Source organism: Aaosphaeria arxii, assembly GCF_010015735.1.
Source record: "Aaosphaeria arxii CBS 175.79 unplaced genomic scaffold BU24scaffold_4, whole genome shotgun sequence".
Classification (NCBI taxonomy): domain Eukaryota; kingdom Fungi; phylum Ascomycota; class Dothideomycetes; order Pleosporales; genus Aaosphaeria; species Aaosphaeria arxii.
The window spans coordinates 1,040,418-1,066,253 of record NW_022983477.1 but is presented as its reverse complement, the minus strand read 5'-3'; the positions used below and the strand labels follow the sequence as shown (position 1 = coordinate 1,066,253).

Sequence of the window (25,836 nt, the reverse complement as noted above, 5' to 3'; positions counted from 1 at the left end):
CTGAAGGAACCACCCCTGTCTGGCATGGCGCCCCGTTTCGAGCAGGCTGCGTCGCGATCTTGACAGCGCCAAAAGAACGATCATCAGTGATTTTCTGGAGTCCTTGACTCTATCCCGTATGCCATTTCCGAAGCCCACAACGCGTGACCGCTCCGGGCCCTAGACCCGCAGGGCATGCGAGGCCCGAAAGGGTTTAGAGGGGTTGAAGAAAATGCTAGTAGGGGGGCCCCCGGTGAGCGACTGGTTGAAGCCGTCGAGCCGTTTGAGGCGTGAAGTGGCAGGCCGGCGTGAGAAGGCTGATGTGGCCAATTGCCAGTTGGACGGTGGACCGCCGGTGTAACTGCGAAACGGTCCACTAGCGGTTGTGGAGGGGGCATTAATACTTGTATCTGATTGAGAAGAGGTGAGCGAGCGAGCGAGCGAGCGTAGCGTACACAGTACGGTAGGGTAGGCAAGAGTTGACCCTTGAGGCAAGCGAGAAACAGCCCAACTACAGTAGGTGTAGAGCATAACGTAGGTGGGTGTACCTAGTCTAGTGACTGCCTTGTAAGTTGTTCCCTACTCGCACCGGTACTCAATCTTCTCAAGTCCCATTTTTAGTTCCGAGTTCCTAGCTCTTAAGTCTTTTAGTTCCTGCTAGGTAGTTCCCAACTCCGTGCGAGCGAGTAGTGATAGTCAGTAGTGAACATGTGGTGTGGGTAGAGAAGGTGGCGGCGACACGTCGAGGCGGTGACAAGGCGGCGACGCGTTGGTGCAATGATGCGATAATGCGATAATGCGAAGACGAGACAGGAACTACCCAATTAAGTCATCTGAAAGGATGAACATGGTGGAAAACCAGAGAAAGGAGGTATTGTGCACATACCCTGGGTAGTTACTGTTACTGCCTACTCCTCCGTTCCGTACACAGGACACTCTATCTGTGGCTGTTGTTGACTTGTTCCACGGTTTTGCCGATGATGAAGGAGATCAGATGTGAGAAGGATTCGGACGACCGGGGGGGAAGGGAGGGAAGGGCGCGGTGAGGCCCGCATAGCAGGGGGGATGTTGGGAGGGGTGAGGGGAGGGGGAAGAGGGAGGAGGGGGGGGGGATCAGAAGTTGTATTGGGCTTGCTGCAGGTTGGATCGAAGCAGAAGGTGGTTTTGGCTTTTGGGTACGGGCGTGTGTGTGAACACGCGATTGCTCAGGGTAATGATGAACGGGGATATCAGTTCGTGACGAGATCAGGGTATAGGACCGGGGATTATTAGGAGAGATCTGGAAGAATGCGGCGGCTGTGATTATCATGGTGGTGGTGGTGGTGGTAGTCGTAGTCGTAGTAGTAGCCGTGATGGCTGCAGTGGATGAATTACTATTGAACAATAGCGTAGGTACCGTCATGGTCATGGTCATAGTCATAGTCATAGCAGTAGCAATAATAATCATCGCCATTATAGTAGTTACGGAGTATAGCAATAAAACTAATCAGTTCGGAGTACACTCACTCCGCATGTACATACATATCTAGTTACTGTAATTAGTCGGTAGGTAACTCGTAGATGCTACCTCAGTCGACAGGATTTATCCGCGGGCAAGGCGTTGCTAACCAAGGTAACTTGCAAAGGCGTCTCGAACTGGCGATGCGTGTGCGTGCGTGAGAGCGAGTGAGAGCTTTGTGTTCCAACCTGCAGATTTAAAATGAGTGATGACCGAGGATGGGTGAGATGGCCAGATCGAAAGAAAGGGAACTAGTCTGTGGAGGTTGAGTTGATTATATGTACGAGTATGGAGCAGTAACAAGTGCTGATGTGATGTTTTGTGTAATCCCGTAAAATGTGTCTGCCTTTGTGCGAAGGAGTAATAATCCTCTTTATTGTCGTCTTTGTACCTACACAGTACACTATTGACTATATTGCTCGTACCTCATGGGAGAGCCAGCTGCCAGCCATGCTATGCAGCGTATAATACAGTACAAACTTGCCGATACAGGCGTATATTTGAGTACACCCTCAATATAGAAACCTAGAAGGGGTACCTAAACAACGGAGTTACATGTTCAGTTATCAATGCCCGATGATTGATTATTTTTGGTGTTGACAAAGCCATCCAACATGAAAGGAGATTCGCGTGAATCTACCTGAGACTGATGATATATTAATGCAGGTTATTGCTGTTGCTGATGCTGATGTTGATGTTGATGTTATAGTACTTGTTATTCGTTGTTGTGATTGAGCAGGCTCGGTCAGCTCCTTCCTCATTGTAGCGCGCCTTCACTCACTCATTCACTCACATCCAACCGTTCTATCGACCAAAAACTCTTCCCACGCGTCGATTTCGTGTCTCATTCACTCTCAGACACCCACGGATACTCCGTACACAGCACAAACCTTCCTATTATTGATCATCCTCAATCACTTCTTCTCGCCCACCTGGTTTTTCCACTTCTTTCCACTTCGCTCGCTCATCCATCCTCCTGATATTACTCGTGGCAATCAGGAACCCGAATGAGTGCGTTTCATCCTGGACCTCCCGTCTCTCCCATACCTCTACTTGTTCAAGTAGTAACCCCCTGCGAATGCAGTAGCACAACCTGCGACGACTCGAGATAACAAGTCCCTCTGCTTCGCACGGAGTGCCCAGATACGTACACTCAGACACGATTACACACGTCGACACACGTCAACAAAGGAGAGAGCCGGCTACACGCAAAATATCGATCCAGTTTCCGTGGCTACTATTGCTTCGTAAGTACCTGATTTGTGTGTGCGTGTACGGAGTACTCTTTAGGTACATACTCCGTACATATTCACTTCAATTTCAACAGACGTTATTCACCCATTCACCATATTTTATATATCCTAACTCTCTCTCCCCTGTCCTACTTAATCCCCTGCTACGCTTTCTCCGCAGTTGTCTCCGCCATTGACCAGCGTGATCCTCGCCCACGCTAACCTTCGGCAGGTTCGTCACCGTACTCATACAAGCACTGTAAACCATCACAACCCATCATCCGTCACAACCATCACAACCCACCACGACACACACACACACACCACTACTTACCACCGGCTACCGTCTTCGACTAGGTCTGCAAAGTACTAGCCAAAGTATAGTAGCACCACTAGTACCACGCACCAAGCACCGAGCTTGTCGAGCGAAGCAAAAAAAGCACACACCAGGATCGGACGAATTCCCATACCCACGTCGAGCAAATCGAGCAATCGAGCAATCGAGCAAGTCAGGTCAGAGCAATACCTGCCTACTCGTACCCTACCCTACCTTACCGTGCCTTCCTTACCCTACCCTACCCTACCACACCAACCTAGTCGACACTCGACACCCTCCTCACAACGCAACAACCCTGCACCCTCTAATCCCTGACCCGCACGACGCATCACAGCCGCGGGCTCGGCATCCATCCTCGGGCATACCGCCGGCCGTGAAGAACAACGCGCAGGGTGGTGGCTGGACCCGGGAGGCGTTAGTTGTTTTACGTTTATTTCACGGCCCTGCTCCTGCTTCTTGCTAACCTAACTGCACTGCTCCACTATCTCTACCTTACTCTATCTACTACTACTAACCACTGCCTTGCCCTCGTCGCCCACGCTCGTTAACTCGACCACATCGACCACTCACTCTCTCCTGTTTGCTCTACTTGCCTGCCTGGTCTTGTCTTGCAACCAACCCTTCTCCTTCTTTTTTCTTCTACCCTACCTACCTTACCCTACCTTACCCTGCCATACCCTACTTACTGTACCTACTCTGGCTTTACTTTATTTTTTACCCTACCCTACCCTACCTTCCAACACCCCTGGCCCTGCTTCTGCCCTGTCCAGGTCTTGTCCCCCCTCCTATCCAACTATACACGACTCTTTCACACACCTTAACCGTCCTTTCCTTGGAGAGGAACCAGAACAGTACAGGAAGAGTCTTGGTCCGCTTGCTGCCCGTCACCTCGCTCTAGCGGCAACTGCCCCGTGTGCGCGTGAAATTGCGCAGGCTGCGCTACTGCACTCCCAGTTACTACATCCTCGTCGCCCGCGCCCGGACCCATTCGAACCGGCCATCTCTTTCTCTGCTTCTGCCCCCGACAACTGCAATAATAATAACAATGTCGCAGTCGCAGTCGCATACCCAAGATAGGCCCCGGAAGTATAAGGAAGAGCCGGCTCCTGGAGCGGCGCAGAAAATGGTGAGTTGCGTTCCCTGTTCTACTATTCACATCCCGTCTTCCACACACACCGCCATCTTCTTCGCGCCCGTTCGTCTTGCGCTGCAATCGCAATCGCAATTGTAATCCCACCACCCTCGCTCCCCCGATCCTCGACCGTTGCAAGCTCTGTCGCGCGCGCAGCCCCCAGCGTGCGCCGTTGCCCATCGCTTCTTGTCACCGCCGTTGTTGGCTTCATCCTCGCTCATTTTGCATGCTTCTGCAGCCTCTGCAAGCCGCACCCACGCTCCCTCTGTCACCCCAGCTCACGCGCGTTTCTGGCTACATGGTATGCCCTTCTCCGCCAAACAGCCCTGCTACCTGATACCTACTATCCAAGCTCCCACCCCCTGGTCTTGTCGCACCTCTCCCCAACTTCCCTGTCCACGCTGAGCTGCTGCTTCGTCGACGCTTGTCACCACAGAGGCTCTCGCAGCGGAATCCTTGCGACCGCCTTGCGACCGCCATCGACCTGCCACTATCCATCGATGGTCCGCTCTCTGTGTTGTCAACGTCGTCGTCTCCAACAACTCGCGCGCTGCTTTCTTTAGTCTGCCCTTCCCGTCCTATAAACTCAATCCTACCGTCCCGTCCTGTCTTCATCAAGACCCTGCCCCTCGCATATCTCTGAACGCCGCAACCTCGCTCTCCGAGGCGAATCATCCACCCCTCCCCGCACATCCCCCACTGCACATCTTCAATCGCTTGCTTCCCCTGGTACATTGCTTTGTGTTATAATATTCTTTACCCCAACTCGCCTCGTTTTTCTTTACACCTGGTCAACAGCTGGCCGAAGTACAACAGCAGTTTACTGACTTGCGTTCTTCCTCTTCTTCTAGCATCACCCCCACTCGGCGCAAGGCTTGCCACCGCCAACCCATCACCAACAACATCCGCACCCGCACCCGCATCAGCATCAGCATCAACACCCCCAGCATCCGCAGCACCCCCAGCAACACCACCCTCGTCCTGTAGCGGTTCATCATCAGCCTCACCCGGATTCTCCTCACCAGTCCCAACCAGCGCAATCCCCGGCCCAGGCTCATTATCCTTCGCCACACCCGTCCAACCCTCAGGTTCCTCCACCTCATCAATCACCCTACCTCCAGCAAATCCCTGGACCTCAAGGACAACAACAGCAGGACGTGCCTTACTATCCGCACCCTAGCACGTACAGCGCCAACAGTGCACCAAGTAACTACTCAGCTTCAGGTATGTATCAGTACTTTACTCTTTCATCGGCGTGGCGTTCCGATTTTGTGGTGTTTTGTGCGGCGTGCAGATGCCAAAGTATTTATTATGTGGAGAGAGGTGTCTCACGCGTTGCGCCGAACATCAATAAAGATTGAGACATGCGAGCGCCGAATTTCATCTTTGGAGGAGCTATGCTGATTCTTGAACAGAAGGTCCAGAATTGATGGCCGCTGCGACAATGAACAGGTCGGGGTACCCGCCGATTTCTTATCACACACCTCAATCCAACTCGCCAGCTTCAGTGCAATCTCCTCAGCATGATCAACATGGACGTCCCATCTATGGCCAACAACCTGCGCAGATGCAACAGCCGCCGATGTATTACACTCCATATGGGAACACTGGGGTTCCTCAGCACTCGCCCTACCCTCAGCACCCATCTACGCAGCAACAGCAACAGCAGCCGATGACCAGCTCCCTTCTCATGTCTCATCAGCAGCCAGGACAGCCACCGATGCATCCGCATCAGCCTCATCCGAACACTCCTGGAATGCCCACAGGTAGCCCGAAGTCGCGTATGTCGCAAACCCCATTGCAACGACCGCCATCAAACCTAGGCGCTCCACCCCAGGCTCCTCCTCAAGGTCCTCCAGTCGGCGCACCAAACATGCATGCAGGCGGTCCTCCAGGCTCAAATGTGAACCCCAACGCTGCCCCGGGCCCGATTCCAGCAACCACCCCGCTAGTGGTTAGGCAAGACCAGAATGGTGTCCAGTGGATCGCTTTTGAATACTCGCGCGATCGCGTCAAGATGGAGTATACTATCCGATGCGATGTCGAATCCATCGATGTGAAGGATCTCCCGCAAGAATTCAAAACGGAGAACTGCGTTTATCCCCGCGCATGTTGTCCCAAGGATCAGTACAAGGGAAATCGTTTGGCCTACGAGACCGAATGTAACCATGTTGGTTGGGCACTCGCACAATTGAACCCCTGCCTCAGAGGCAAGAGGGGCCTCATCCAGCGAGCAGTCGATAGCTGGCGTAATAGCAACCAAGACCCTCGTCTGCGGAGTCGACGCGTACGACGACAGGCGAAGATGAACAACAGGAAGGCTGTTAATGCTTCCCATGGTAACCCTATGACTGGGCCAGGTGCCTCAGGCCCAACTGGGGTGTCACCTGGCATCCCAGCTCCACCTCAACAGATGGGTATGGGAGGTTCGCAGTTGCATCATCACCATGAGCATCCCGGCGGACCTCCAGGAAGACCAGAAGATGTTAGCGGTATGTTTCACCAGATGTGATGACTTGGTATTTGGGCGCGTTTTGATGGATTTACTGTAATCATGATACCTCCTGTCGTTTCCGCACTTGCATATACATGTACATTACATTCCTTGATGTAATTCCCCTTTTGAGATACCACTACCCCACGCAAGCACACACTATCTTTTGTTAGCCACACCCGCACTTTGCACCCATGTCTACTTGTCGTTTAGCGAAATTGGCGAGGTTGATAAGTTACTCTATTTTTTGAACGTGCATGCTAATTTTCCTTTGTATAGCCAACGAATATCCCGAGGGAGCTACCCATCACCATCAAGCACCCAACGGACAATCATCACCAAACAATGTGCGCCAAGCTCAGAATTTCTACCCGTCCTTTCCCACCAACGATTCGGTAGCGGGGTCGAGTGGCATGCCGCCAATGCACGATGGAATGGGCCATCCCCCACCTCCACATGCTTCGGGTGTACCCGTCGCAAAGCACGATCAAGACGAGGAAGAGCGAAAATTGGCCATGTTCGGCGACCTACCTGAGTCGAAACGGAGGAAATTCATTCTCGTCGACGATGCTCAACGCGGTACACGCGTGAGAGTTCGAGTTACGCTCGATACAGTAAAGACTGAGGAGATGCCTGATTCGTACCGCAAATCGAACTCGGTATTCCCCCGCAGCTACTTTCCTATGCAAATGACATCTCCGCCAGCCAGTCCCCGAGGTAGCCGCGTCTTCAAGGACGAGGCGGATTCGGAGAGCGACCCTGGCTTCCCTCTAGCGGGCTCGTCCCTCGTGCCTGTACCAATTATCGAAGGAGAGGCGCAAGTTCCGAAACCGCGCCTTACCAGAGCAAAACGATCGAAGGAGATCACGTTGAACGATCTGGGCTATCGCATGAGCTGGAGCCAGAGCCGAGTCTTCGCCGGTCGCACGTTGTTCCTACAAAAATCTCGTAAGTAATTGATACCAGCAGCGATGATACCCAGTGACTTACATGTGAATAGTTGATGCATACCGCAACAAGATGCGCAGCAGCATGATGGGAGCTGGTCACGATGTTACGGCAGTGGCACCACACTTCGAAACCCGTGTCGGGAAGCGCAAGTGGAACGAGAGGATCGAGAAGAACAAGAAGTCGAGGCGCGATGCCTCGCCTTAAGAAGTGCCCGACAAGCACCCATGTTGTGATTGAATCCCCTAGTTCAACCTCGCAGCCATACCCGCTTTTCCGGCACTTGCATGGGCCCCTTACGAACGACCGGGGGTGAATACTCTTTTGAGCACGGCACTACAACCCATGTAACAGCCCGTCCTCTCGTCAAGATCGATACCCACACCTTCTGTTTCACGGTGCCTTGGGTTTCAGGACACATCCCCAAACCGACGTCATTGACGCCTGCCCTTACGATTGCTCTCTCTTTGCACCATGAGCATCTACACTTATACATACTCTCAAAAAAAAAAAAGCATCGGCCATGTACCTTATCGCATGCGCGCCGGCATCATTAGATACCCCTTGTATTGTCCTGCAAGTAATGTTTCTCTTGCAACGACACCCCTGTCCTGCGCTGCATTTGGCCTTAAAGAAAAATACGCCTTCTTTTCGTTTCCTACGTGATAGTTCTGGCTTTATCTGATATCCTGTGTGACACATTGCGAATACATGCTGCGAGGTGGACAGTTCGTATTATATTTCGGTAGGCATTGGTGCCAAAAGAACAGAAGGCGATTTTCGGACAAGTATAAAGATGGGATCGAGGAAATACGGGCTTTTGGAATAGTGTTCATACGCTATTCCGTACTTTTGTCTCTTTCCTGGTGAAAAGATATTACACAGTGCGCGACATCCTTGCGTCTCGGTTTAAATTTGCTTTTCTGATTGTTCTATGTTTAATGATTGATAGAATGGTATCTTGAGAACAATATAGCTTCTCCCTAATAGTCCGTACACACTCACTCCATAACCTCGTCCCTAATCATCGTGAAAGGATGATAACCGGACTAGGGAATCTCCGAGCAATTCGTCATCGAAAGCATGCATGATTCGTGTCGTCTATCTCTGCACATCCCAGGTAGTCAGAGAGAGGGACGGCATGATAATTGATTAATTGATAACTCAAAGGGAACGAGGCCCCCACCTTGACCGTTGAGCGCATGGTCCCACCTGGGAACTAACCGGGCGAACGACAGAATACCGAAGTATGTGCACTCTGTACTGCACTGCATAGTAGCACTTGCCAGCCCAGCTTCTCGCGTGCCATTCAAGTCATCAACACCAAGCAGATGGAACTCAAATATTTCTACATTGCGCACACCGTTCTGTGCCTGAACCGCATGTACATGTACACAGTCTCTCCCCTCGTCTTGTTATCTCGTTCTCCCCCTGCAGGACCGCCGGCCCAGCCCGATGCGAGGCAAGATGCAAATTCAAAGATCCAACAAGCTTCCCCTTGCTTGTCAATGCCCAATATGGCCATATGCCCCGTCGTGCGGCGGGGAAGGAGGACTACGCTACAGTACCTGTCGTAACCCGTGACAAAAGTCGCATCGCCTTTTCTCTCTTGTTCCTTTCGAGTCTTGCCCGTTTTTGAATCTTAAAAGCTAATGCTGTGTGCCCTGTCCCGTGCGATATGGCGGGGAATGCCTGTTTTGCCTTACCTGTTACTACGGTAAGAGATTCAATCTTCTGTGAGATTATTACTCCTTGGGAAGTTTTCATTTGTCTTCGGTTGGGATAAGCATGCACGAGTATGAGCTATTGAATATCTAGCATCCAATTCTACTGAGTAGTGGGTTTCAATAGGAAATATAAGCCAATAGTGAAGAATACTTGGTCAACGACAACATGGAGCCCTTTCCCATTTCCTTTCCCCGCTTCCTTCATTTTCCGACTTTTCACTTCGATATGTATTGCCTGCGTGTGAAACTGTTGGAGGTGGATAATAGAGTGGAGGTATCATGCGTGTGGATCGTAACATCGCGTGTGTCTGGTCTCATAATGGGCTACATGTCTCGCCTTCCTCACCTCACCCTCAGGAATCGACGGATGTCTCCGTACTTTCCAGATCTATGCTTGTCCTTCCCTTGAACGTCATGCCTACACTAAACCGCTATCCAACACAACAAATCTACAACTCCTCGGGCTTCCAACCCGTTGCGAATCATACACACCCACACCCACAAATGCACACTAGATAATTCCTCCGTACATCCACACGGCCCCACGAATCGATACTCCGTACTCGAATCGCGAACAACCCATTTGCCTTTCTTCGCCAACCAATCTAGTCCGTTTCGTATCCTCCTTCATCGTACATACCTTCCTAAGTCTACACCTAAGTTCCAACATTTCGGCGTCCCCGCGAACTGACTAACCAAGTCCACTGTCACGTTGGATTCTCGAGTTGGTTCCCCTCTACGTGCCTCGGCAAATCTCTACTTTGGACTGTGAGAAAGCAAAGCGATGAATAAGCCAACCGTCGAAGGTTTGTTGTTATTGAATCGATGGTGATAGGTAACAAGTAATAGGTAATGACTACATTAATGACAACCCTTTTCGTCATGCATGTACGAATACCCCTTCCCCTCTCTTCCCCTCCACTCGTACATACCTACTCGTAGTTACGTACGTAGTAGTTACGGCATTGCTTCATGCGGAATTGGGGAATGGAATCCCATCCCCTATCAATTAGCTGGAGCCAACGCAACGCTAAGCTAGATGCAACGGGTGATTGGTCGGAAGGATTTTTGCTCTTTTTCGGATGATGGGTCGTCCTTTTTCCCCGATCGATTGAGCAAGCTACGAATTGGGAATCAAGCCGCGTTACATTTACAATTTTACATTCACGGTCACTATCTGAATCGTTTTCGTCTGCAAAAGGAGAGTCCCTCGAGAACTCGACTTAGCGCGACTTGTCAACGGCGCAAAAAAAGAAAAGAAGAGAACTCTGCATTGGGCATACTTCTCGGTGGGGAAATTTTCTTTTCCTTTTCGTTCTCTTTCGAGCGACGAACGACCGAATGGGGTTTTTGGGTGGATTATGGCGTGCGCGGTGCCTGACGGAAAACGGTCGATCCGCACGGCGCAACCCAGTCCAGGGGTGTGTTCGTTCATGAGTCTGAGATTTTGCTTGAGTATCCACTCAACAAGTCTCTCGTCTTTCCTTTGCTCTTTGCTTGTATGCTTCTGATTTCGAGGTTCGGAAGAAAAGGCCGATTGATCATCCTATTCTACCTAGGTACTTGTTCACAACGCAAGATGAAACACAAGACATCATCAACACTCACCCAAATCCAATCCCTTCACATTTAGATCAAGAAATCGGTAATTAGTATCACCTGGCGTGTTACAACATTACCAGTATCATCCCAAGACAACAACAAGAGAACGTCCGATGACGCGTAAACCGAACCCTTTCCCTCCCCATCGCCCCATCCAGCCATACTCCCCCTCTTCTCAGGGTTTTCCTCACCACCCACGCGCGACTGCACGTGGGGACCCTGCCAATTGGCTGGCCCCCTCCCCTCCCCTCCCCTGCCGACGGTGGTTCTTCGTTCCTTTTTTTTTCTCTCTGGTTTGGTTTGGTTTGAGTTCGCCCTTGTTTTTAAGGCAGGCAGGGCAAGCAGACGAGCGAACGAACAAACGAACGAACGAGTGACCGATACGCTAGGTTTTTGGGCCCCCCTCCCCCCTCCACACACACACACACACACACACACACACATATGTATCCCCCCCTTGTCTTGGACGAACCACGGTTACGATTGGACAGGGTTGGGTGATGATGTTTAAATTGACTACCACCACGATAACATGATGAAGCACGAAGCCTACACAGTTGTAAATGAAATATTAGAAGAACAATGAAAAAGGGGAAAAACAACAGTCTCTGCTCGTGTTGTAGTCAGTTGAACCCATCGTTCAGCTCGGTTACGAAACGAAAAGGTTAAAAGGTTTGAGTTAAGGTGATTATTTAGTTGTTAGTTCTTATGGAAGTGCGGGCGAGCAGGGCCGGTGGGAAATTCCGCTTTATTGATGGGAGTCGCCCATATTCGACGTTAGCTCTTATCGTTGCAATCTAATCTTGACAGCGATAGCCCGGCCATTTTTGCAATCAGTTATAATGTTGGATATTGCACTATTGGGGGTACTTGTGGGATTGGAAAAGTTGTTTCGGATTTTTTCTCTTGGATTTGGTTGTTACTAACGTTGTTCATCTAATTTACAAAAGTACAGAGTACGGAGGATTGCTTTCCCATTTGAAAGAACCCTCCCGTCGGGTCGACTGCTTCGTCATTCGCGAGCCGCTTCATCTCCACAATGAGGTTCTAGACTTCTTTCCATCACACCTCTTATATGCTATGGGAGACGCATCGCGGTGTTTCATTCGATGGTCGTCGGTTCGACGGTCGACATCCCCGCCGTGCCCGCGTGCAATCCCAAAGTCGTGGAAAGGGCGAGTAGACTTTGAGCGTGAGATGAGTTGCGGGCTGGTGTTGGTGGAAAAAGAATGCGTAATATGTATCCAGCATGTGATAATTACCATCTCTTGCATATGCCAAACGAGCCACGCTGTATGACCACGCTGCAATGGATAGGAAGGTATATTGCGTCATGAAATACCCAGCCTGAAGGATGTGCCTGAAGGATGTTGCGGAAATAATGGACATGCATCATTCGCCGGCCGATGCATTGTCATTCGAGTCACAATTGTGATGACTTTGGATCTAGTATCCTTGATTCGCACGAGAGATCAGCGCCTCACGCGTCCACTTCGTGTCGTTTTGGCTTGGCTGGAAGCTGTGGGTGCATCGAAGGAACGTGCCGCTCGCTTTCTGGCTGTCGCTGTAGAGGCAGTCGCGTCTACATCCTCATCTGCTTTTCTCTTTCGAGACGCTTCTTGTGGTGGGATGCGGGTGTTATGGCCATTATTCGTCAAAGACCTGGAGCCTTTCGCATCAGAGTCGTCAAGCTCCATTTGGTCTTCGGCTGCCAGAGTATCTTGACTTGGTTTCGACAATGGCGATTTAGACCGAGGAGCTTCATTTTTGCTCTTAGGTCCTGCTGAATTGGCTGTTGCGGAGCCTTCTTTTTGTCGAGCTAGCCAGGAAAGTAGGTCTGCAGATTCCGTTTCACCGTCCTCGTCCCCGTCGCCTTGGTTGAGCATATCGTCGGCGAGTTCTCCTGCAATGTCATCTCCCGCATCTTGGTCATTCATCATGCGCATGGCAAACTGTAGCAACTGCTCAGGGTCCATACCACTGAGCGGACCGCCCGCTGCAGCGAGATTCTTCTGCAGAGAGGCCATCAATGCTGCCGCATCTATACCAGCACCGCCGTCTTCCTCGTCGTCCTCCTCGTTGTCTTCATCTTCCTCCACCAGGTCTTCTTCCTCCAATTCCTTGGTTTCCTCGTCATTGGGTCCAAGCTCCGATCCATCTGTCGCCTTTGCCTTTCCTTTGGCAGTTGTACCCCTTGGTGACGCAGACGCCCAGGTAGGCACACTCGCCAGTCGAACTCTCCAATCCTTTAGCAGAGCATATGGTTCGAGTCCGTCGTGTATGATCCTCGGCTTTTCTTCCCGATCTGCTTGTGCGCGCCATACAACGGGTGGCAGTACTGGTTGACCAACACTTGGTGAGGTTGATCTCCTATCATTGAGTTTTCGCACCTTCTTGTTTCGTCTACTGTCCCCTACTCGCTTCCTCTTATTCTGTGATGTATGTCCGCTCCGATGAGGTTCAAACTTTGCGTCGTCGTAACCGTCCGATGCGTACTCTAGATCGTTGAAGTAATCGAACCGGTCCCAGTTGAGCGTTGGATCTTCTTCGTCGAGGCAATTAGGAGGAGGCGGCGAGCCAACGGCATGCTCGGCAAGATCATCAGCAGCAGTGTATTCATCCTCAACATAAAACCAATCATCGTCGAACTCGATGTAATCTTCATCTCCGTAGTCGCTCATTGTGAACAGTGACAGCGCTAGTCTCGCTATATTCCAAGGATGTCTGACGCTCTTGGGATGTCTCGAGTCTTCGGCCTTGGTATTTCTGAGTCGTCTGAGGCTCGAGGATTATACAACGGCTGGGGGCGCCGCTTGCGACTATAGACAGCGTCTTCGAGGTTGTCACGCTGGCTCAGCGTTTAGGAATAGTCGTCATAGGGTAGCGTTTTCGAGACCGATGGGTGATGTGAACGATGTGATTGCAGCCACTCGTGCCTATCATGTGAGAACAGTGGACTTGAGATGCGGAGTCGTCAGTTGGTTGTGGATCGTTGAACGACGCAGCTAGTTGCTGTGCCGGATTTTGACGTGGAATGCGCGGGGCCAATAACGGCTGTCCCGGAAGAACGACGCTCAGTCAAGCGTGTTGAGCAGGTCCGATGACCCAGAAGTTGATATGGGCGAAGAGTGACCACGCTGTAAACCACTACGAAGACAATGTAGTGAAGCTGTTGTGGGGCGGAGGCGCCAGTGCAAACGCGTGTTCGTCGACAAAAGTCCGTGTCGCGAAAGTGAATCTGGCAATGGCGTCTGCCAAGACCTTCTTCGTACGGTCAGCAGCGGCTTTAGGGCGGCCGAGGTACCCCAGACTTCACCGTATGGGGGAGAATGAATTTCTAGCAAAGGAATTCCTCTTTGCTTCCTGAATGTGTTTAATTTTCTCCTTTGTGTAATATCTGTGACCATGCGTGCTGTACGAAGATCTTCCAAACTTTCCCGCCAGCTCCTTACTGCTCAATCGTCTTCACGAGTGCGCCATAGCTCTACATCAAATGTAGTAGCTCGGCCCCTCACTTCAGTACTTATAGCAAATCGTGGTGAAATCGCATTGTAAGATACGTTCCAGATATCCGCAGATCGTCCCGCATGCTCACAGATCCTCAGACGAGTAGGCCGAACAGCTTCAGAGTATGGCATTCGTACCACGACCCTGTATACCGATCCCGACTCTCGATCACAGCATGCCTTGAGCTCGCCCTTCGCGGTGAATCTCGGAGACCCTTCCGCATACCTTGATGGTGATCGAATTATCGAGATCGCAAAGGAGCGAGGGTGCCAGGGTATACATCCGGGCTATGGATTCGTAAATCTACCTACATGTCCATTTATAGTAGATGCTGGCACTGACAATCATGGTAGTTGAGCGAGAATCCAAAGTTCGCAAGGAAATGCACAGAGGCTGGGATTACTTTCATTGGCCCACCATGGCAGGCAATTGAATCAATGGGAAGCAAGAGGTAGATCAACTTTGTCGTACACAAGAAGATATCTACAGTGCTGACTCTAGGTTATAGCGAATCTAAGGATATCATGACCGCTGCTGGCGTGCCTTGCATTCCAGGATACCACGGTCGCAATCAAGATCCCGAGTATCTTAAGTCCGAAGCTGCGCAAATTGGTTACCCTGTCCTCCTGAAAGCTGTAAAGGGTGGAGGTGGAAAGGGTATGCGAATTGTCAACACCCCAGAAGAGTTCTTCGATCAGCTCTCTTCCGCAAAGAGAGAGGCTCGCAACTCATTCGATGATGAGGTTATGCTGGTAGAGAAGTACATCACCACACCTCGACATATCGAGGTCCAAGTCTTCGCCGACAAACACGGAAACTGCGTTGCACTGGGTGAACGAGACTGCAGCATCCAGAGAAGACACCAAAAGATCTTGGAAGAATCCCCTGCACCTCATCTTAAGGAAGAGATTCGTCAGGACATCTGGGAGAAGGCGAGAGCTGCAGCACTAGCTGTCAAATACGAAGGTGCCGGAACTGTTGAGTTCATTTTCGACAACGACACTGGCGAGTTCTTCTTCATGGAGATGAACACGCGATTGCAGGTTGAGCACCCAGTGACCGAGATGGTCACCGGGGAAGATCTCGTTCGATGGCAACTGATTGTAGCGGAAGGGGGCCGTCTACCTTTGACACAGTCAGAGATCGAGCAGAGGATAAAGGAGCGGGGTGCTGCCATCGAAGCCCGGATTTACGCAGAAAACCCAGATATGAACTTCATCCCCGACTCGGGTATGCTTCTTCACGTGCAGACGCCCAAGGCCACTCCTGCTGTTCGCATAGATTCCGGGTTCGTGGCTGGAGATGAGGTGTCCTCGCATTACGATCCCATGATTGCGAAACTCATCGTCCAGGGCCCAACTCGAGAGGCTGCCATTCAGAAGCTTCGGGCTGCGCTTGAAGAATACGAAGTGGCAGGCCCAATCACCAACATCGAATTCCTAAAGAAGATCTGTGTCAGCTCTGACTTCGTCGAGGGTAACGTCGAAACAGGCTATATTCAAAAGCATCATTCCGAGCTCTTCACCCCCGTAGCACCCGAGCCTGAAGTCTTCGCACAAGCTGCTTTGGGTCTTGCTCTGCAAGAGATCCAGTCATCGACCAACGACCCATTCACCGCACCTCCCGTTACAGCGGCCGGCTTCGGCGCAGGTTACCAATCACGAGAGTACAATCTTGTCGAGATACCGGCAGATGGGAAGGGTGCCAGTACGCCGACAAATGTCCAGATCCGTCAGACAGCCCCCTCGCAATTCGACATCACCATTGGTGACCGCACTTTCTCCAACGTGTCGTCTACTTTGAATACCTCATCCTCGAATCTATCATCCTTCTTCCCCCATACTCGCCTATCTACCACTTTCATCCGCGACGAAGATCGTCTGACACTATTCCAGCAAGGTCGACAGTACCGCTTGCAACTCGCTTTGCCGAAATGGGCAGAAAAGGCATTGGGTGTCAAGGATGTCACAAACAGTGTACTAGCACCAATGCCGTGCAAGGTTCTCAGAGTAGAGGTCGAGGAAGGAACCGAGGTCAAGAAGGATCAACCGCTGGTTGTCATTGAGAGTATGAAGATGGAAACTGTGATCAGGAGTCCACATGATGGTGTCATTAAGAAAGTTGTCCACAAAGCTGGGGTAAGTGTTTCTTCCGATCTTTGTGCAATCATTGTTATGATATTAACACGGTACAGGATCTTTGCAAGGCTGGTACGGCACTGGTTGAGTTTGTGGAGCAAGAGTAGACTTGGGCACCATCGTGATGCAAGCACTCACGAATTACAAAAGTTAATTAATGATAAAAATGATATCACAACCAAACTTGACACATTTCTCCCTGTCGTGACTTATGACATCTTTATCGAGTTTCCGCTACAACCAAGCAACATCACTGCTTGAATTGACACAGTCTCCATCTCATACTTTGCTAGTTCAGAAGCAAGGTATATGCATCCCTCTGCGTATAATATTTCCATATGCTTGTGTTCTGCTGCGTAGGTCCGAAATACAAAGGGTTGGCACGTCGGGCTAGCCACCTGCTAGCTTCATGTGTCTTCTAAAGAATTTTTTAAAGAGTGTATTGTAGCAAGTAAATAGTCTTGAATCCTCGAAATAAAACCTCGCAAATGCACTGCAGTGGGCATGAAATACTAGCAGGGGGGCACCCCTCCGTGCCAGCCCTCTGTACATAATTGGTATTTGTATCGTCCTGCGTATCGTTTCGCCGTACTGCTCGTGTCATGCTGCATAGGTCCGAAATGGACAGCTGTCGGACCGAGCACGTCGGACATAGACCTGTAATGCGTTTGTTGGAAGCAAAGAGGCAAAAAAGCGATTCATGGAAATTGCGTGGCACTTCAATTTGTTGTATTTACGCATGTACGTCCAAGTCACGAAATAGTAATCAGCACACGTATCAAATTAGGAGGCGAGACCTTTGCAAGTGTATCCATTACCCAGGTAATGGCTGTGTAAAAGTAGATTGTCCCTCATCGTAAATCGCGATCGAGGCATATGATATCGGTACTGTGGTAAAAGGCTGAGCCCGTAGACCTATGTTGGTTACTCAACGTACCAAGTTACACCACGGATCGGGTACCTTGCGGGTGTAATGGGACGCAGATATATATATTGTCCAAGTGCGGAAGTCGTACTCGGCATCGTTGACGATCCTGTGATACGTTGCTGCCAAAGGATCCAGTCATGCTTCAGGTCTCGAGTACTGATACTCCCTCGAATTACAACACGTAAAATGCAATACGTTATCATTGGCGTTTTGGGTTGGGAGACGAATCATTGTGGCATGTATGCGATCTTGTATGCTGCTTCATGCTCGCAAAACCCTTTGGAATTGGATAAAAAGGTAAAATGAGCGCGTCATAGAAAGCAGATGTACAACACCAACGAGGGGAGAAGGAGTAAAAGTAATCTTAGAAGTCTATGTGGGTGGTGTCAACACATTATTGGCGTTGCTGCCAGAGTACGATCTCTTGTATCTTCAAAAGCTATATATTGCGCAGGAGACTCAAGGACAAATTCAAGTTATCAACATCCTACACCATCACTTGCATAACGAATACGGATATCGCTGCCTATCACTGATCATGAACGCAAAACTCGCAGCTTCGGCACTCATCGTGTCTTTTGTTCAAGCCAATATCCTTCCACGTGCCGAACCGCTACGGACCTTCATTGTCCCTTTGCCCACGCAGGCGCAGCCATTCACTTCCACAGTACGAGGATGCAGTGATGTACCGCCTTTTGCTGTTGTTGGTGTTCCAACGGGAACTTTCCGTAAGTTGATCGAGGCACCATAGGCCTCTATTTAGTTAACCCGTTCCAGGACCTGAGACTATTACAATCTATGGTCCCCCCCAAGCAGACCCAACCTCGACCACGATTATTGACCCAGCCTCCAACGCCACCGAAGTCATTATCATCACTCGATTGCAAGGAGAATGTGCTTCATTCCCACTTCCAGAACCTACTCCAACTCCCCCCAAACTCACCGGCAATCCCACTGGAGGCGCGCCCACAGGAACACCAACTCCAAGCGCAGAAGCCTGCCCGGAGAATGGATGCCAGGCCAAAGTAATTAGAGCCGCCCAGAGCGTCATCGACGCCATCAACAAAGTGACTCTACTCTCTCAGGATCTCCAAGCTGCAGCCAGGAAGATAGGAGACCCTGTTTCGAAGCGAGACCTCGCAGCTGCACAAGCGCCATTTGATGATGTCGCTCGTGGCCTTAGAGGCATCTCGGTCACCTTGTCCGTCTCACTGCCGCGCCTCACAGTCTTGCCTCCCTTTCCTCCAGGGTGCGATACCGACGCCATTGTAATCGCTTTGATCCAGTTTGTGCGGGTGCATCAAGCGCTGTTGAACATTATCATTGGTCGCCGAGGCGTACTGGAGAACAGCCCCATCAGGAGAGACACAATCGAGGATGCTGTACTAAGGCGTGAACCCGTGGATCTTGAGACAGGTGGAGAGGCTGCGATCATTGGACCGGCTATCGCAGCAGGTCTACGTGCGGTCGAAGGTGTTGTCGACACACTGGCTTTCCAGATCTTGAGGCTTGTTCCTACTCGCTCGGAGTGTGCGAAGCAGCAGAAGGAAGCCATTGACGGATCTCTTTCAGAGGCTATCACTCAGTACGAGAGTTAGAATGTTCTGATGGTACGATACGCCATTGGCGTAGGCGGTTCAGTCTGGAAAGAAAGATTGGTTTTTTGCTGAAAGGTTAAATTGGTGGAATAACGTTCCTTATTTAATACGAATGAATAGTCGCTCTTTTACTGGGATGAATGAGGTGCATCTAAGCAGATAGTCTCGTAAATATATTCAAGTACCATCTTGAGGTTGCTACAATCAAAAGCCATGTACTGAACCGACCGCCCCCCACATCAATGCAAAGAACGTCACTGAACCACATCAAAGAACCGTAGCATTTCAATGAAGTCTCTATTCATGCATGTATGTTCTCACAATTAAATCTTCACATGAACGGCCTTTCCAGTTGAGTGAACAGACGTGTTTGCAACTACCTCAATGGCATAACCTATCAGTCGATTGCCTCACCTTCTATACATGTACTCTTCTTTGTATTTTCCCCGTACAACATATATACATCTCACCAAGTGAAGGTGGTGAGAGCGGTGAAGCAAGTGAAGGCGGTGAAGGCGGTAAAGGAAGGCGTTTGCTCTCACAGCTTCACTAACCTAACCACTATATAAGTTTCAACTTTCCTTCCATCCTTCCTTCACTCTTCTTCCTTCACTTTCTACCTCAGAACCTTTCAAACAGGCCTTACCCACCGAAGCTGTCCATCTATACTTCTTTCCTATCTGACACCTTCTTCACGCTGGCCGAGAACTAGCCGTCCTCCGGTATATTGCATGCGCAAAAGGCAAGCTGTCATCGAGTTATCACCACAGCTAAAACACCTTAAACTTCCTAAGAGCACCTGATTTGCTACTTCAACACTCTCGGTATTATTCAGATTGTCACAATCTCACCCTTCGTCGCAGGCAGAGGCTGCCAATGTCACCTATCTCGCGCAGATTGTGCAAGCCATCACCTCCCACGTTTCCCGAGGACACCAGAATTGAAGGTTAGACTAAAAGAGATTTCTCGGGAACCCTCTGTCAAACCTTGACACAACATCACGATCGCCACAGTCAACAGAGAAAGACCGTTTTGTGCTGATTCTCGACGAGAAGGTATGTGAAGCCGTTCTGGACTCACTGGACGCTGGGCTCCGCTAATATCAGACCAGGTCTTACCACTATCAATCACCTCATTCAATATGAGTGACGTCCCAAAAATCGGTTCTGCGCCCAAGACGAGCTTGAAGAAACCTTCGAGTAGAGTTGGGAAGAGCCGAGAAGCACACAAAGTCAGCAACAAGAAGATCCAGCTCACTAAAGGTGACCCGCAGAAGACTCGAAGTTTTGTGAAACTCGATTGCAGTGAAGGAGAACTTACGGCATATCTCGGCTATACTGATGTGGCGCAACTCCGAAATTTTGCCCTGTCTCCATACGTACTGAAGTTTTACAACCACCTACTTGAAGATGACGATCCGCTGCGGAAGTATCAGGTCTTGGAGTTGCTTCGAGATCGCCCTGGGCTGTTCACAACTGACGACAAGCCATCAAGAGTATTTCCATTTCAGGAGGATAAGAAACACATCGCTCATCGTCAGGCACTCAGCACTGCACAGATGGTTCGCGCCATCAGAAAAGGGGATTTTTCGCAAGCTATCGTCCAGACTACCCATTCGCGGTTTGAGGAGCTCACCAAGCGCAGGCCTCCACCAATTAATATGGCCGACTTGAGACTGCCAACGTTGGGTCCGCTGAAGAAACTAGGAGAGGACGATTTGGAGGCATATAATAGAGCGATCAATCTTCTTCGCTATATCCGTTATTCGACGAACAATTCAGTCTGGCCCAAGCGATTTGGGTCTCAGAACTGGGATAACGCCATCACTGTCAAACCATCCCATATCCCTGTATGGATGCGACCAGAGAAGATGGTTTCTTCAGAAAGCGCCTTTTTGAATGATGTGGGCGAACCTACTGCAGAAGATGACCAGGCCGGACTGGGTAAAAGCCGACTAGTGGTCAAGATGATATGGCGATTGGAAGCAATGGACGCAGAATCGCAGGCTTTCAGAGAGCACATCAAAGAGATGGATCCAGAGGTCTCTTTACCAGGCACCATGCAGCTGATCCACATGGAGCCATCGACCACCGAAGCGCAGTTCCGTGACTTCATACGGCAACAGTACTCGATGCAGGAAATCAAGGCAGAGATTGACCACGTCTGCTTGAGGGTGGATCCAGGTGAGAAGTCGGACCAGTTTTACAGCTTGTCGAGTTCAAACTGGGCAGACTTGAAGGAAATCTTGTGGAATGCCGCCTCTGCTAATGCTGAAATTCCCTACGACACTGCACTTCCAAACGCTATCTTCTACCTATTCGTCAGGAAAAGCGATATTGGCGTTCCTATCGAGGAAGAAATGGAAGAAAGGTCAGGATGAATCACTTACCTATATCATGATTACAGGGGGTAAATAACGCGTGAGGGCTGGAACCGTTCAAGCCACCGAAGGGAGCTTCAATCCACTGAAACTATTGCAAAAGGTGGAAGAACGGAATGGCAAGCAAGGAGGACGCGGGTATCAGACACTGGTTTATTCACTCGACTGGCTAAAAGGTAGATATCCCAAAAAGCATTTTTTTCTCCTTCATATCCACACATACAGATCTATCAGTAACTCACCTCGGAAGGAGAGGACTCAACACTGGTATGATATACAGGCACAAATAGTGCCCGCTGCCCTCTTGTAGGTAGACAAGAATACTTAGGTTTTCAGCTATTCTGCCTACTTTGGCTTACAACAGCTACTATTCCAATAGATAGAATTCACAATCATGCTGCCTAAATTTTCATATACTTTACTAACTTTCGATTCTTCTAGTATAGGTACCTGGTTACGATACTCTAAAGCACCCCTAGAGTGATCTTGTACTTTAAGATATAGACTAAATAAAAGTAATCTGTAGGCAGATTAGTAGATTAAGATAATACTTAATAAAAATATAAATAAGTGTGCTGTATACAGAAAGTTTAATTATAAACTTATAGAAAAAAAATCTTCTACACCGCAGTCATTTAGACAGCACCCCATCTTTCCGCGAACCGGTCATTCCCTGGATCCCTGTTTCTCTCATACTCACTCGCATCTGCCAGCAGATCCGCCGTCTCCTTGCCAAACACCTCCTCCAACCAAGCGTAAATCATATCGATGCCCGCCGCGATGCCGGAGCTCGTCCAAATGTCGCCGTCCTTGACCCATCGCGCCTTAGGAACCCATTCCACCTTCTCATTCTGCTCGCGGACCTGTTGAGAAAACGAACACGTTAGAAAATTCAATGACTCGGTTGGCTGTATCGGACGAACAGGTACGACGTCGAACAACGCCTAAAAAAGTAAAGTAGAAGGAAAACGAACGTACCCAAGAAAAAGCCTTCTTATTACTCGTGGCCCGCCTACCATCCAGCACACCACTCTTTGCCAAAATCGCACTCCCGGTACAGACCGTCAAGATCCACCTCAACGCACCCTTCTTCTCTTCGCCGCCACTACCCCACCTCTTCTGCAAGAACTCGATTACCCCGTCGAGGTTCTCCTCCTTCCTCGATCCGGTTCCGCCGGGGATGATGAGCACCTCGATGTCGTCTGGCGCGTTGGCGAAGGTGTGCGTGGGGACGATGGATTGCTGGCAGTTTGAGCCGGCCGCTTGGTGCAGGTGGTGGCGGGTGGAGACAGGGGAGAGGTCGTGGGCGAGGATGGAGAGATTGAGCGGGTGGGTTAGGGAGAGGATGTTTAGGGCGTCGAGGGGTCCGGCGGCATCGAGGAGTTGGAAGCCGGGGAAGAGGACGACGCCGATGTTTTTGGGGAGGGGTTGGGCTTCAGACATGACGATGGTCGGAGTTCACTTGGTGCAATGATGCAGGTTCTGGTCCCCTTGGATGATATCTCTTTCTATGTGTGTTATGGGTACTCGGTGGGGTAGTTGAGTTGGTAGGACTACTCGTCGCTATCGTTGGTATTGGTCGTCGTATGAGGCTACGTAGATAATACGTGCTTAAGAAATCACCTCAATTCGATGGGAGGGAGCAAATTGAGTCCGGCCAAGTTGTGGATGGTATTTATATCTATATCGCCAGCACCTAAGAGTAAATCTGGGGAATGTCACATGGAAGCCTGTCACGATAATAACGCTAATGAGCTAGTCAGAAATATAAGAATTATGACATACGCCCGTCAATTCCATAATTGCATTACTCGTAATCATCTGGGTATTTTGCAAGGCAAGCAGTGTTACTACACGCCGTAAACGGAGCTTGGAGCGAATCAGGAATCGTTTTCCCCGCATCGTCTGCGGCATCGGTCTTCTCTGCTGATTACTTGCGCATCAAGGGCGCGCCTGTGCTTGGCCTTGTCAAACAGCAAACATATCATGAGGTCTACGTACGTATTGGAGTTTTCCACGGCCGGGAAATTGATACTATTTGGTGAGACGTGGGGAAATTCAATGATTTCAAAGCAGTACTACTTGAACCTTGGCAGAGCGAGGTGTAGGCGGTTCGGGAAATTATCACAACTGGGGAGCAAAAGAACGTCACTGAAGTAAAGTCTACATATCTCCGTGTCATCAAGGGTAGTATAGGTTCTAAATATCTATTGCGACTCGCTCCAGGAACAGGACCATCTAAATGTAACTGCGTAACAATGCTATCAGACCAGATCATTGACACGGACGCCTTTGACCGTAGGCAAAAGTCTTGCCTGTGCCATTCTTTCCTTGGTCAAGATATAATTTTTAGGCAAATCACCCTTCTTGACCAGCTCTTCTTGTAACAGCGAGACATCCTCTCCAGCTGCTTCTGCAAGTACCATTTCCGCAATGGCCTTTCCGCATAGCGTACCATTCGGCATCCCATGACCAGTATACCCTCCGCACAGCCAAAGTCCCTGTCGATCCGGAAGTTCGCCAACCCAGGGGAAATTGTCCCTGGAATAACCCATGATACCCGTCCATTCATGAGTGGCTTTAAGCTCCTTCAAACCCTCCGTCTCACCGTCGAGTTCGAGCAGCTTGAGGAGACCTTCACGCAAATAAGCAGCTGATCCTTCGTCGATCACAGTGTCATCTGAGACGCCCACTCTGGGGTATAGAGCAGTTCCGCGGCCGCCGCCAAACATAAGATGACCGGCCGGATTGGGAACATCCTCAAAAGGACGTTGGATCAGGTAATCATCGTTCACCGGCTGGTCGAATGGTCCAAACATGCCGTGAGATTCTGCGAGGCGGGTTGAATTCTTGGGTGGGAGGAGAGACGACATCTCTCCACGGGCGGGCACAATGAGATCGGCGAATTGAGGTAGGAGAGCGGAGGTGTAGCCGTTGGTGGCTAGAATGACTGTTTTTGCGCTGATAAGGCCGCGTTCTGTGTGAAGTGTGTGCTTCCCTTCTGCGGATGTGACTTTGGTCACAGGAGTAAGTGTTTGGAGGTTGAGCTTTCCATCTTTGACGAGCTTCTCCAATACGTGCGCCACAAGCTTGTATGGCCATAGACTGGCAGCTCCTTGGGTGATGGTGAGACCAGCACAGTCTGGATTCACGCGGTGCTTTCTTATCTGGTCCTTGTCCTTTATAACTTCTATCGTAGCCGCCACTTCTGGCGCAACCTTTTTCAGATATTCTATCTCCTTCTCGGCCTCCTCTAAGATGTCTTCTGTCCAGTAGGAGTGACAGGCAGGCAGTGTGCGCCATTCGCAAGCTACGTTGTGCTCATCGATGTAGGATTTGACAGCGTCGACGTTTTTGATCTCGAAGGCCGCTACATCGGCGCCGCGACTCACAAGGAGTGGCTGGCAATGGCCACCATTCTAAATCAAAACATTAACACTGAAGATGTGAATGGAATCGTCTGTTGCTAGACTTACCCTGCCGGTGGCGCCCCAGCAAGCCTCTCTGGCTTCTAGGAGCACAATGCTCCTTCCTTTGCACCTCTTATCTTCTGCGAGGTATCTCGCAGCTGAGCTACCAGTGATGCCACTTCCAACAATGACAATGTCTGCCTCGGATGGGAGAGCATCCGTTGTTCGATGGCCCAGCAGGAACTCGTTCGGTTCGCTATGCCAGAAGGATTGCGTCGACTCAGGCGTCGGAATATTGGCGCTTGCGATCCTCATGGTTTAAACGAGGCTTGAAGGTTTACTATTCTAAGTTGTCGCGCAACGGTACTGGTACTGGGAATAAGCTACATATAGTAGCTCCAGAGCTCTGATCGGAATAAGAGGTCCCTAAGGGTCGGTATTCGGAATGAAGATCGGCCACGAGGTCGAATATGAAGACAACCGTGCAATTACACAGTACTAGCTCGTTGCCTAAATGAATTTAAGCCACGGGATGGCGTCTGGCTATCCTCTATGAGTCCACTGGGTATGATGGAGGAGCTGTAACGGCCGGTATAGCTGGGTCTAAACCTAGGGTATGCCGATTCCCTTAGGAAGCGTAGCGGGGCCCGCTATGACGAGACGCGAAGAGAGGAGGGAGGATTGCGAAGCTGCTGCGAGGTGGGTCGACACCCGTCTGATAACAATCGAACATGATGATTGTTCCTTCACGTTTTGGGAATTTATACTGACGTTCTGAATTGGCGGTCTGTAACATTGCGAAAAGGATCGGGAGATGTGCAGAGATATTGGAACACAATATGGACATCGAGGTGCTCTACTAGCACAGTCACAGCGCAAGGCGTGCGGTGAGGTGCTCGTACCTGGCAGCAGTACGCCTCTTGGCG

The 25,836-nt window shown here is 50.3% G+C and overlaps 9 protein-coding genes across 9 annotated transcripts; 5 read left to right on the top strand and 4 right to left on the bottom strand.

Annotated features, from left to right (window-relative positions):
• Positions 1-4,091: 4,091 nt before the first annotated feature.
• On the top strand, positions 4,092-7,827 carry BU24DRAFT_346688 (uncharacterized protein; the record flags this gene model as incomplete). Its single annotated transcript, XM_033523497.1, has 5 exons — positions 4,092-4,176; positions 5,214-5,402; positions 5,594-6,670; positions 6,952-7,620; positions 7,673-7,827. 5 exons carry the CDS (start codon positions 4,092-4,094, stop codon positions 7,825-7,827), a joined length of 2,175 nt encoding a protein of 724 aa, XP_033383934.1.
• A 2,291-nt stretch (positions 7,828-10,118) lies between these two features.
• On the top strand, positions 10,119-10,852 carry BU24DRAFT_180996 (uncharacterized protein). Its single transcript, XM_033521623.1, has 2 exons — positions 10,119-10,235; positions 10,305-10,852. The coding sequence occupies exon 2, from the start codon at positions 10,387-10,389 to the stop codon at positions 10,726-10,728; it is 342 nt and encodes a 113-aa protein (XP_033383933.1). The 5' UTR covers positions 10,119-10,235; positions 10,305-10,386; the 3' UTR covers positions 10,729-10,852.
• BU24DRAFT_180997 (uncharacterized protein) lies at positions 10,853-11,685 on the bottom strand. The gene has a single exon (XM_033521624.1). It carries the CDS (start codon positions 11,391-11,393, stop codon positions 10,977-10,979), a length of 417 nt encoding a protein of 138 aa, XP_033383932.1. The 5' UTR covers positions 11,394-11,685; the 3' UTR covers positions 10,853-10,976.
• A 637-nt stretch (positions 11,686-12,322) lies between these two features.
• On the bottom strand, positions 12,323-13,827 carry BU24DRAFT_181013 (uncharacterized protein). Its single transcript, XM_033521625.1, has one exon. The coding sequence runs from the start codon at positions 13,628-13,630 to the stop codon at positions 12,422-12,424; it is 1,209 nt and encodes a 402-aa protein (XP_033383931.1). The 5' UTR covers positions 13,631-13,827; the 3' UTR covers positions 12,323-12,421.
• A 445-nt stretch (positions 13,828-14,272) lies between these two features.
• On the top strand, positions 14,273-16,770 carry BU24DRAFT_390876 (uncharacterized protein). The gene is made up of 5 exons (XM_033525088.1): positions 14,273-14,500; positions 14,555-14,753; positions 14,810-14,907; positions 14,965-16,594; positions 16,651-16,770. Exons 1-5 carry the CDS (start codon positions 14,355-14,357, stop codon positions 16,699-16,701), a joined length of 2,124 nt encoding a protein of 707 aa, XP_033383930.1. The 5' UTR covers positions 14,273-14,354; the 3' UTR covers positions 16,702-16,770.
• A 1,290-nt stretch (positions 16,771-18,060) lies between these two features.
• On the top strand, positions 18,061-19,195 carry BU24DRAFT_450276 (uncharacterized protein; the record flags this gene model as incomplete). The annotated part of the gene is made up of 2 exons (XM_033531015.1): positions 18,061-18,250; positions 18,300-19,195. 2 exons carry the CDS (start codon positions 18,061-18,063, stop codon positions 19,118-19,120), a joined length of 1,011 nt encoding a protein of 336 aa, XP_033383929.1. The 3' UTR covers positions 19,121-19,195.
• A 1,066-nt stretch (positions 19,196-20,261) lies between these two features.
• BU24DRAFT_408794 (uncharacterized protein) lies at positions 20,262-21,883 on the top strand (the record flags this gene model as incomplete). Its single annotated transcript, XM_033525877.1, has 4 exons — positions 20,262-21,490; positions 21,563-21,676; positions 21,726-21,806; positions 21,880-21,883. 4 exons carry the CDS (start codon positions 20,262-20,264, stop codon positions 21,881-21,883), a joined length of 1,428 nt encoding a protein of 475 aa, XP_033383928.1.
• Positions 21,884-21,950: 67 nt separating this feature from the next.
• On the bottom strand, positions 21,951-23,233 carry BU24DRAFT_421884 (DJ-1/PfpI family protein-like protein). The gene is made up of 2 exons (XM_033527836.1): positions 22,479-23,233; positions 21,951-22,363 (listed from the first exon to the last, which is right to left on the bottom strand). Exons 1-2 carry the CDS (start codon positions 22,941-22,943, stop codon positions 22,136-22,138), a joined length of 693 nt encoding a protein of 230 aa, XP_033383927.1. The 5' UTR covers positions 22,944-23,233; the 3' UTR covers positions 21,951-22,135.
• A 531-nt stretch (positions 23,234-23,764) lies between these two features.
• On the bottom strand, positions 23,765-25,225 carry BU24DRAFT_408792 (FAD dependent oxidoreductase; the record flags this gene model as incomplete). Its single annotated transcript, XM_033525876.1, has 2 exons — positions 23,765-24,919; positions 24,977-25,225. 2 exons carry the CDS (start codon positions 25,223-25,225, stop codon positions 23,765-23,767), a joined length of 1,404 nt encoding a protein of 467 aa, XP_033383926.1.
• Positions 25,226-25,836: the final 611 nt, after the last annotated feature.